This window comes from Lolium perenne, chromosome 5 (assembly GCF_019359855.2).
Source record: "Lolium perenne isolate Kyuss_39 chromosome 5, Kyuss_2.0, whole genome shotgun sequence".
NCBI lineage: Eukaryota > Viridiplantae > Streptophyta > Magnoliopsida > Poales > Poaceae > Lolium > Lolium perenne.
Genome location: NC_067248.2, coordinates 188,116,107 through 188,128,034, shown reverse-complemented (window position 1 = coordinate 188,128,034; position 11,928 = coordinate 188,116,107). Strand labels below are relative to the sequence as shown.

Here is an 11,928-nt window from a genome sequence, read left to right as displayed (position 1 = left end):
AGTGAATCTCATTTCCCCATTTTCAACATGGGACTCCAACTCCACTATGGTTTCCCTATATTTATACAAGGTATCCATAGAGTGTTCGAGATTAGTACGAGCTTCTTTATTACCACGAAGAGAAGCATAAACCATTGCCATATCATGCACCAAGGTATTATATTCTTCATCATTATCATCATCATCATTCTCATCATTAGAGGACGTGTTAGGAGTCAAAGTAGGAGATACCTTTGATCCATTTGCCATAAGGCACATGTGCATACCGGAGGATGAAGATGAAGATATTCTTGAATCCTCATTTGAAGTCGCGTCTTGATCCATAGAGTGTTCGGTTTCCTCTACATTGTTAGTCAACAACCAACTAGAGAAAATAGAAGCATTTTGATTATGGGAACAAGACAAGGTAAGCATATCATCATGAGATCTATGTAAGCAATTTACACATGATATGCAAGGACTATCAACACAAGTATGTAGATTATTTTCAATGCTAGATGTGTTTAAGTCCAAAGAGGAAGCATTGCAATGGGATAGAGATGAAGAATCATCACTATTGAGCACAATATCAACATTGCAATTTTCCTCACCACTCACCATATCATTACCTCGTGTCTTGCTACACGTTGGTGAAGTGGAAGAAGATGATAACTCATCACGACCGGAGGTGGAAGCAACTTGGAGCTCTTCATGATGTGAAGGGGAAGAGAGCTCCTCGAAGTCACCACCGACCATTTTAGAAGTGGATCCACCAAACATTTCCTTAAGCTTGATCCACATCTCATGAGACGATTTTCGCTTTATATATATCAAGAACCTACGAAAATCGGGTCTCAAGGAAAATAAAAGCTCATTAGATACTTGAGCTTCAAGATGTAAGTTTTTCTCATCCTCTAAAGATAGATTTTGTGAATCCATCGGAGGAGAAAAACCGACATCTAGAAATTGCTCTATATGTGGACACAAGGTCCGAAGATTACAAAGCAAGCAATTTCTCCACAAAAGATAATTTGTGCCATTAAAGACAATTGTGTCATTGTGCACTATACTAGCCGACATCTTTACTCTCAAGGCGGTGAAGCCTTAAACAAGGAGAGACCTTGCTCTGATACCAATTGAAAGATCGAGATGTCGCCTAGAGGGGGGGTGAATAGGCAATTACAAACTCTTGCGGAATTAAACTATCGTTTAGTTTACAAGCACAAACCCTAAATATGCTAAGCTCAACTAAGTGTAACAATAGCAACTAGAGCTAAGCAAGATAGGCACAACATATATGTAGCACAAGTGATAGCAAGATATATGTACTTCAAGCACGATGGCTATCACAAGGAAAGAGAGCTCGGGTATAGAAATAACCGAGGCACGCGGAGACGAGGATGTATTCCCGTGTTCCCTTGCTTTGCAACAAGGTACGTCACGTTTGGAGGAGTGGAGGTCCCACGAAGGATTCCCCGCGCCACGAAGGCTCACCCTATTCTCCGAACCACACCCACGAAGGATAATGGCCCTTTCCTTATGGTTAGCTTTTCCTCCGCTCCGGAAATGGCAAGCTCCACAACCACTTCACAAGCTCCACGAAGGAGAAGCCCGGGCCCCTTCACAATCTTCCACGAAGAGATCACCGGGACACCAACCAAGCCAACTAGGAGGTCACCCTCCAGGAGTAACAAGCTCATGGTCTCTCACTCGAACAAATCGTGGTGGAGAGCTCAACACTATGCAATGATGCAAAGCAAGAACACCGGAGGTGTTCAAGTCCTTCACACTCAAATCTCACCAAAGCAACGAATGCTAGGATGAGATTGGAGAGGAAGAACAAGGGGAAAAGTCAACCAAAGACTCCAAGATCTAGATCCCAAGAGATTCCCTCACTTAGAGAAGAAATGGATCGGTGGAAGTGTAGATCTAGATCTCCTCTCTCAAATCCTCAAATATGAGCAAGAATGGTTGGAGGAATCAAGGGGGAGAGCAAGTTCTTCAAATAGCAACAATGGAGGTGAGAGAATGGGAAGAACTAGTTGTCTCAAGGTAGGAGAAAGGTATTTATAGCAAGGGAGGAAGAAATAACCGTTGGGGGAAAAAGACAAAGAAATAGGCAGAAAAACGGGCCAGAAAAACGCCCCAGCCGGCTGCCAGGCCGGCTGACCGGAAATGGCGCTGAGGTGGCCGGCGGCCGTCTGTCCGGCCGCCGGCCCAAAGAGTCGGGCGAGGCAGGCGCGCGCATGGGCGACGAGGAGCAAGGGGCGCGGGGAGGTGGGCCGCGCGGGGCGCGCCTAAGGCCCAGCCGGCGCCGAGCCCGGTCGGGCCGGGGGAAGCCGGGTGGCTCCGCAGAAAGCCGGCGCTCAGGACGGACTAGGCCGCGAGGCCCACCGGACCCCGCCCTGCAGTGCACAAGCGCCCTGTGCCGCTTTGGCCGGGTGGGCGGCAGGGCCGGCAGGCCGGACGCCCGGCCGGCTGCCCCTCCCCTTTCTTTTTCTTTTTCCTTTTTTTATTCTTTTTCCTTTTTCCTTTTTCTTTAAAAACTAATGCTCCCGAACTCCGAATCGCATGAAACCAATTTTGTTTGGAAGATAACAACAAATGCTATCTCATAGAAAGTGAAAACCCAAGAATCTGTAGGAGGGGATTTTATCATGAATATAAAAGGTAGAACCTTATATCATGAATAACCGATAAAATCACCCAACCTCGAAAACGCAATAGAAGATGCATGCGAACTCCGTTTTCGATGAACTTGGGCTTGTTGTAAAGCTAGCAACAAGCTCAAGAACCTCACACCGAGAAATACCAAGAAGCAATAAGAATATGCAACGCATGCAAGGATTGAGCTCCCTAAGACGATGTGATCAAGTTACCCAACCGAAAGCCCTCTTAATAGTGCGGCTATCTATCCTATAATCCGGTCTCCCATCAACCACCTCGAGACCGGTAAAAGAAAAACCTATCAAGGTCATACCTTTGCCTTGCGCATCCCGCTTGATCTTGATGATAACACTTCAAGCTCTACACAAGCCGGAATGCCACACTTGACCAATGTTGCTTCGTGAAGACTCACAAATGCTCCCCCATACACGATGATGGGAAAGCTCCATTGATGCATATCTTCACTAGTCCATTATCACCAAATGGACAGCAAGCTTCAAGCATGTGATTCACTTGAGATGCTCATCTTGAACTTTCCCAACTCAACCTTGTATCTTCTCATACTCACATAAGATAGAGCATGACTAATATTGAGTTCCACATAAGAACTCCATCTTCATTTCTTCTTCTTGATCATATCACATATATATCTTCATACCGATGATCTTGATGCCAATACACAAGGAATATCTTTATCTTCATGGCATCCATACTTGAATCCAACACATGGAGTACAAGTAGTACCTATGGAATATTCCTTCATATAAACTCAATGAAAACATTAGTCCATAGGGGTTGTCATTAATTACCAAAACCACACATAGGGGCAATGTACCCTTACAACGACGCGCGCGGCAAGATGTACCTCAACATCGGCTGGGAGAAGTTCGCGCGGCACCACAGCCTCCAAGCCGGCTTCATCCTCCTGTTCTCCTACTTCGGCGACAGGGACATGAGCGTCAAGGTCTTCGACGAGACGCGGTGCCGCCGGGACTACCAGGGCGACAGCACCGACGAGGAGGACGATTAAGTGTTCTTTCTTCGCAGCGAACACGTGCACGGAGGTTTCTGCCTGTTCGCCTCATCGGTAGAACCAACAAGGGCACCATCCTCCCGCTGGATTTTCCAGTTTAGGTGACTGGGTGTGCCCTCGAGTGTTCTTTCTTAGCAGCGAACACATGAAACCTTCGATGCACGGCCTAGTTAGGTTTAGTTTCTTTGCAAAATTTTATATTTGTGTCCACGACGGTTCAAACTCTGTATTAGTTTGTGGAAAACCACGTCCCCAATTATGTTTTCGTGTAAACCACGTTCCAAATTATGTATTAGTTTGTAGAAATTGAAATAAAAAAAGCCAAAAAAAATATTTTAAATGTTTGGGGGCGGCGTTTGGAGGACGCAGTTGGGGAGCGATGTCCCCCAAAGGCGGCACGAACAAAACACGTCCCCCAAACGCTCAATCCGGCGCGGTTTGGGGGACGGTTTGAGGGACGCGGCTGAAGATTATCTAAGACAAGGTTTGCATGACTCCGACGAGGGAGGGCGATGCCTTCGGCTCATTCGAGGACTTAGTCATCGCTAGATGGTCTAAATTTATTACTTCTGAAAGGATTATGAATAGATTAGTGGATTTTTTTCAAAAAAACTACCTAGTACTGACAGCCGAGGTGGAGCTAGCAGCAAAGTCAGCCATCCATTTCTCGCTCGACGGCAGGGATTGGCGACCGTCACCGAGCCAGAATTACCCCATCGGATCGAACCCAAACTATTGGTTTTTTCCACCACCGTCGCTGATCTCCGAGCCCCAAACACCAACACCCTCGCCGCCGCCGCCGCCCCGGAGATGGCGGCGTATCTGAGCATGGGCGAGGCTCACCGCCGCATCGCCGACTACCTCTCCCGCTTGGACGACGCCATCTCCCAGTCTGACGGCGCCGACCTCGCCTCCCTCCTCGCCATCTCCTCCGCCCCCGCCTCCACCCCGCTCTCCGACGCGCTCGCCGCTTTCCCAGACTTCCCCCACCTCGCCTCAGACCGATACCCTCACCTCTCCGACTTCCTGCCCCCGCTCCTCCGCGCCATCCACTCCCACTCACTCCGCCGCTTCGGGGACGCCTACTCCTCCTTCGAGAAGGCTGCCAGGTGCCTGCTGCCTCCCTCTACACACTCTTTTTACCAACAATTTCGATAAATTCATCCGATTTATTTTGGGGGATTCAATGTGGTTTTGCTTGCAGCGCGTTCCTGCAGGAGTTCCGGAACTGGGAGACGCCTTGGGCGATGGAGGCGATGCACATGGTGGCACTCGAGATCAGGCTGCTAGCTGAGAAGGTGAGCTGGGTTGGTGCTTTGGGTCTGTAAAGCTCAAGCTTTGGGGCTCATCATGGCTGCGCGTTTCTTGTCTTGCTGTAGGCAGATAGGGAGCTTGCGATGAGCGGGAAGAACCCTGACAAGCTGCAGGCGGCTGGGTCCTTTCTGATGAAGGTTTTCGGTGCACTAGCGGTATGAATTTCTTAAAGCTTTGTTTCGTGTGCTTTCTTCACTGGTACACTAAGTAGAGTAGCATGAACCGAATCAAACTAAAGGAAATTACCCGTGACGAGCATGCATAGTTCAGATGCCTTGAGACGTGCTTAGCAAAACCGAACACTTTTTCCTTGCAACGTACAATGGAGAATTATATATTTTGTAGCACCTATGCTTGATTAGGCACCAGTGCTTACTATGTGCTTAAGCATATAATTAACTCCTGCTAGTCATAATACAATCATCTAAGAACCTGCAAAGAGGAACTTGCATTGGAGTAGATGTAGCTTAGATGGTGTTTGATGATGTTGGTAGAATAACTCCGCCTAATTCTTAAAGAGGCCATGCAGAAACATTTGACACGGTACAAGCACTTATATGCCGGAAACAGTTCATGTTGCCAAGAGACGAGAAGCTGTGCCTTGATTAAGTGTCTTATTAGCAGTTTCTGATGCATTTACTTCAGTGTAGAGGGTGTGTTTTTTTGCATAGAAACTTCCCTGAAGTTTGTCAAGTTACACTGAAATGTAGAATACCTTAATGTGATGATATATCAATACATTCATGTGGTGATCTATCATAGCATTGGCTCCAATAATACGAGTTCATCACATAGTTAATATGAGCTCTTTAGGTTACGAAAAACTTTGTACTGTTCGCACATTTTGCCCCCTCTTGTCAGTGTTAGTGTGCATTATTGCCTTCTTGCTACCATGAACTTCTGATTCCTGCCTCCGGACATATCATCAATCATATTTATGAACAAGATGAATTGTGTTCTGGTAGCTACTTTTTGTGTACATGCAATAATTTCCTAGACATGCGATGTGACTTTTCAAACTGAAAATGCTGCAATTATTACCTCTTCAATGCACATTTTTTCTTTTCTAAACTGTATATATTTTGAAGTTTCTGACTCTTGGCAATTGGTGAATCCCAACCTTGCAGGTTAAAGGGCCTAAGCGTGTTGGTGCACTGTATGTTACCTGCCAGCTGTTTAAAATTTATTTCAGGGTAGGTTTTTCACTGTAATGTTTTCCTTTCATATGTACTTTAATAGTATATATCTTATAAAGTAGCACATCTAATTCATACAATGTATAGAGAGCACGCTGAATAATAGCTAAGAGGAACTGTTAAGTAAGGACTAATTCAAATATCCACGCAAATATAATTCGTACAATGTAATCACTTGAATCCCAGTGTTCATCATTTAACTTACAACGGGCTAATACTTGATGCTCAAATTATGCAGCTTGGTACAGTTAACCTTTGCCGTAGTGTCATAAGGAGTATCGAAACAGCTAGGAATTTTGATTTTGAAGATTTTCCAGTGAAAGACAAGGTAAGATAGTAAAAAGCCATGGTATCTCTTCGCTATTAAGAAGACTTAACCAGTTATATTGGCATGTACCTTAATACCATAAAATCTTGACTATGCATGATGGCACAGGTTACTTATATGTATTATACTGGTCGCTTGGAGGTCTTCAATGAGAATTTTCTTGTTGTAAGCTCCCCTTCTCTCACTGACAGGGTGCATGTTCATATTTATATATATTCTGCTACTCTTAGATGCTTTGACCTAGATAAGATTGCTAATATCATTTTTCTGGTTTCAATTAATTGAATCAGGCCGATCAGAAGCTAACTTATGCTTTGATGTACTGTAATCCTCAAAGCGAATTAAACATGAGGTATTTGCATTACAAGGAGTTTTGTAGTTTGTGATTTATGGGGCATCCATTTGGGGGAACTACTAATGGTCATTGTTTTTAGGAAAATTTTGAAGTTTCTAATCCCTGTAAAGCTGTCAATTGGTGTTTTACCAAGGAGGACCCTCCTGGAGAAGTACAATCTGCTTGAGGTATGTATATCCTCGTACTCTTATTTAATGGGAAGGAGATTGTGTTAATGCAATATATATAGTTGTATTCCATGCCATCTTTTTTAATCATGAAAACATTTATTTGATTGTTAACAAATCCTCCCATGAGCATAATTTGTTGCTTTTGTTGCATTTAAATTTAGACTTGGTACTCAAGATGTGAAGTTGTAAAGTTAGAACACTAGGCCAAAGGTTCTGATTGTTGTACCATGTCTATGTGTTGAGCTGAAATTTTCAAGATGCAAAATCTAGTGACATTCGGGTGGAATTGGAAAATTTGTAAATGATAGATGACAAAGAGGAGTAATGTAGCATATTGAGTGCATTCGGGTGCTGTACTGGCATAAGTACATTTTATTAACATGAAGTGATCGCGTGAGCTGTGAGATATATGAGCATACCGTGTTTAACTTAGCAATTCTTTGAGATGATTGACAAGTTGATCTGGACTTGTCAACCTTTTACTTCATCATATATGTCCTAGGGTCTATATGGGATTAGGTATGACAAAAGGTCGGGAAATCTACATTACACTTTAAGAATTGTGAACCCTTTGAGCACCAGACTTTCACCTTATCAACATTTACAATAAAAAGATCTAATTGAGACCTCATGCCCTTATCACTCTGTCCCATGAGAACAATGATTGGCGACAGGCTATGATAAGTATCGTTGCCTAGTCATCATCATTCATCAACGATAAGTCTCTGTAATTTATGTGAATCGTTGTCATAATTACGAGCTGTGTTTTCAACTGATGATTAACCCCTATTGTAGTGCGACACTACCATAGGCTGATGTTGCATATTACTTGCTGAGCTCTTCCCCTAAATCTGTACTCCTTTTTTTTTACATGTATGCTCCTTTTTTTTACATGTATGTTCCTTTTCTTTATGACAAGGGTAGCTTAAATTTCTAGTTGTAAGCTCTATCTTGTGTAGGTGCTGTTTCTTTTATTTCTTTTGTGAAACATGGTATTCCATTGGATAATTTTTTCGTTTCATCAGGATGTTCGTTTAATTAACTATGCTTCTGACTTTGCTACTTCAGGGATTTCCCTCTGATTATTTTGTTCTGCACAAGTGGTAATTTAACCTTTCAGTATGCAGATATTGTGACCTCACTTAGGAGAGGGGATCTGAGGCTTCTCAAGCAGGCCCTTGATAAACATGAAGACCAGTAAGTTCACATGTTTTGCGTGCTGAATTTTTTCAAACATCGTCCGTCACTACCTCCTTCTTTCGTTTTTAATGGGGGCAGATTATTTTTCTGTTTTGCGTGGACACTGATTGCTTTTGTTGTGTTGCAAGATTACTGAAATGTGGTGTCTACCTTGTGCTGGAGAAACTTGAACTCCAGGTCTACCGGAGATTAGTGAAGAAAATGTGAGTGCAAACTTCAATCTGCCATTGCCATGCTTCTACAGAACAACCCAATCCTTGTGGCTTTGTTTTCTTCTGCAGCCGTATCATTTAGAGGCAGAATAACCCAATCCTTGTTTTGGCTTTGTTTTCTTTTGCAGCCATATCATTCAGAGGCAGAAGGAGCCAGCTAAGGCGCATCAAATCAAGCTAGAGGTCTTGGTGAAGACTCTGAAATGGCTTGGTATCACCATGGACGTGGATGAGGTGCTTTGCAACATATATCCATTCTGTATTACCATACTGGTTTGCTGTGATGTATGCAACCTAATTCCTTCCCTTTCTTTCAGGTGGAGTGCATCATGGCGTGCCTAATATACAAGAATCTCATCAAAGGATACTTTGCTCACAAAAGCAAGGTTCTTGTCCTCAGCAAGCAAGACCCCTTCCCAAAGTTGAATGGGAAGCCTGTTTAGTCCATAGCCATACCTGATAGGCTTGTAAACTTAATGATATTTCTCATATGTATGATCACACAGACTTATGTAGAATTTCCGTGACTGATGATAAGAACATCTGTACTCTTTTATCTGTCATTGTCATGGTTGTAACACTTGTAACTTGTAACATGTACTGTTGGCATCCACTTCTCCGCACGGTCATTTGCATTGCCTTAGAAGAGGTGCAATACTGTGAGATCTTTATCTCTGTAAGCTAATGGAAAGTTTTCTTTGACAATTAAGTAAATGGAAATTATCTTTGGTAACTGAGTTAATGAAAAGTTGCAACAATTGTTTTGCAGAGCAAAAGATTTTTATCATCTTATTAGTACTTCGAATCAGGTTGGGACAGGTATACTAGGGATCCCACGCAATTATCAGAAAGAAAAATAGCTAGCTAGACGGAATCAAAACATATGTTGATGCTTCGTGTAATGCAATGCACGGCGGGCACATCAGCCACCATCAATCCGTATGTAGTAGTACATCCAAAAGGCAGCATGTACCACCGGTGATGAATTCTCCACGGATCCTGGTGCCGGATGGCGTATCACGCCACTGCGTCTTGAATGGCTGCACAAAAGGCCCCTGGATTGCTTGCCTCCCTTCGTGACCTCCCAGCCACGAAGGCCTGGACCACCCAAACAAACATGTACCAAGTACACCGTATGGATCGAGTATCGTACACGAACCGTATTTAAGGTCGCGTAAATGAGAAACAGTAAAGGCAGTTGCTGCACCAGATCTCAGCTAGTACAGACTACATTCCTGGATCAATTAGGTACTATGTACATGGTGAGATGGTAACCATGGCCGACATCGATGAACGAGTACTACAATCTAACTGAGTACAGTAGTTTTATTTTTGAATGTTTAACTGAGTAGTTTGGTGTGATCGACTGACCGACGTGCAAGGTGTCATCGCACTTCCAGGTTGCAGCAGCTGACCTTCAGTTATATCACTGTTATTTCATCACGGAGGAAGCAGCACGTTCATCTCTGAAATTTCCGTGGAGCTCTAAAGTCTAAAGTGCCAATCTAGGTAATAGCCAGCAGCAACAGAGGATAGAAAGAACTCTTTCGTAAAGCGAGCCGATCGAGCCACTGACAAAGCGTAGATAAACCCAAGCTGGAAAAGCGGTTTGTCCCCAGGGTTTCGTGTGAATTGTGATGCGCAGGAGGAGCACATCACTCACACGAATGCAGTGGCGGCAAAGCGTTCCACTCCCTTCACTGTCGAGTGTCGCCTCTAATCCAAGATCCAGACGCAAAGCATGCGGCACAAAAGCAGGAGAATTGCCTGGCAACTTAGCCCCGATTGAACTCCTCTCGAAGTGCTTGCTTTCGCATGGCTCCATTATATGCTTTCTGCTCCATTGTGCCTTTCCTTTATCTTGCTTCAGGACTTTGGTTAGATAATCTTAAGCTAAGTCAAAGGCAGAAATGCGACAGGTATTCTATGTTTAGGAGGAACAAGAGACATGTTCCCCTCGCAAGCTCTAACTCTGTTATCTAGGGCTCTAATTTGCCTCAAATCTAGTGATCAAGCTGTACTTGTTGCTTTGAGCGCAGCAGAGGGACCGGATGTGCTTTAGAGCCCCCGCAGTACGTAATATTAAGCTACCAAAGCCTGGGTCGTTACGATGAAAATGAGACCAATAGCGGCGCATCGGCAGATCAAACAAACTTCTTTCATTTCTGAACTTCCACAAGGCACAAAACTTAATTTGGCAAGATGATCCGTGCTCAAATTAGCAGGCACACCGCACACCTCGACGACGCAACTGGTGTATTCCCCTCGTGTATGTGTAACATCACCTTTTTTTGCAGCCGTTAAAGGTTGAAAGATGAACCAATGTGAACCCACTATACGGTGCATGATTAAAGTGCGTTGAGCTTTTGCATGCCCAAACGTATAAGTAAACCAAGAAAGGTATTCCTTTGTTATATACTTGGGACTATGGTGTTAGAAAAAGAATTGTGTCCATACCCACAAGATTACCTCTTCTATGTAAACTTCTAAAGCAGATGTCAAGATCTTCACTTTGTACACAAAGTCGCGGATGAATATGCACCGCTGTCGATTCTTAGAAATCACTAGATAGCTGCTATGTACATCTCGTTACATGCTTACTTTCGCAAGTAGTGTGACTAGTAATTTTATGAGTACCATACTCTAACAAGCCGTATTCTCCAGGTAAGCTTCAAGAAATACTATTGTGAAGATTGTGTTTCAACAAATATTACTCCAAAGAGGAAATATAGCTACGTGTTTCGGGTGATGCGCGTAAGCTCACGTTATTTTTCCTACATGGAAAGGTTAAAAAACCCTTTTTTGCGAATAAAATATTGTTATTTTCTCACTTATGTTTTTGCATAAATGTTATTTTTCTGCTTAAATTATTATTTTGGATGATGTCTTATGGTAAGTACTTTCAGTTTAGTACCTATAACCTCCCATATACCAAGCAAGTTGACCCTTAACTTTCAGTATTAGACATAATTGATCATTGATCTAGGTCAAAGCAATATCGATGACAAGTGGCAGCTAGTTTCACACACATGGTATCCTAGTCAACAAGACAATAGCAAGATTCAGGAAAACAAAAGGTTTTAAAATAAAAAAATCAAGGCATGTCTGAAATATCTTAATATCTGAATGAATTTCACTGAAATTATTTTTGGAAATTTAGTGATTTTTTGTTTACTTAAAATGGAAAAGTATAGATATAACATAAAGAACAGAAGTATCATTAATGAGATTAATAAAAATAAAGTCACTACCATATGAACGTTTATTAAATATCAACATATTTCATCGGTTTCATGAGAGTGCAGAAATTGTTTGGGTTTTCTCATATACTTTTAAATTATTATTGTTTTTCTCTTTTCTAATTTTGTATCTTCTTATGTTGTTTTGAAACTCTGTTCTTGACAATAAATTTTGCAGGAGTTTTCCTGTATTTTTTTTATTTTTCTATGATTTCTTTCAAATACTATACTTTTA

At 42.8% G+C, this 11,928-nt stretch overlaps 1 protein-coding gene across 1 annotated transcript; it reads left to right on the top strand.

Annotated features, from left to right (window-relative positions):
• The first annotated feature begins 4,447 nt into the window (after positions 1-4,447).
• On the top strand, positions 4,448-9,202 carry LOC127301256 (enhanced ethylene response protein 5). Its single transcript, XM_051331472.2, has 12 exons — positions 4,448-4,788; positions 4,884-4,977; positions 5,059-5,148; positions 6,121-6,186; positions 6,428-6,517; positions 6,626-6,682; positions 6,808-6,869; positions 6,952-7,039; positions 8,163-8,239; positions 8,371-8,445; positions 8,583-8,688; positions 8,772-9,202. Exons 1-12 carry the CDS (start codon positions 4,490-4,492, stop codon positions 8,895-8,897), a joined length of 1,230 nt encoding a protein of 409 aa, XP_051187432.1. The 5' UTR covers positions 4,448-4,489; the 3' UTR covers positions 8,898-9,202.
• Positions 9,203-11,928: the final 2,726 nt, after the last annotated feature.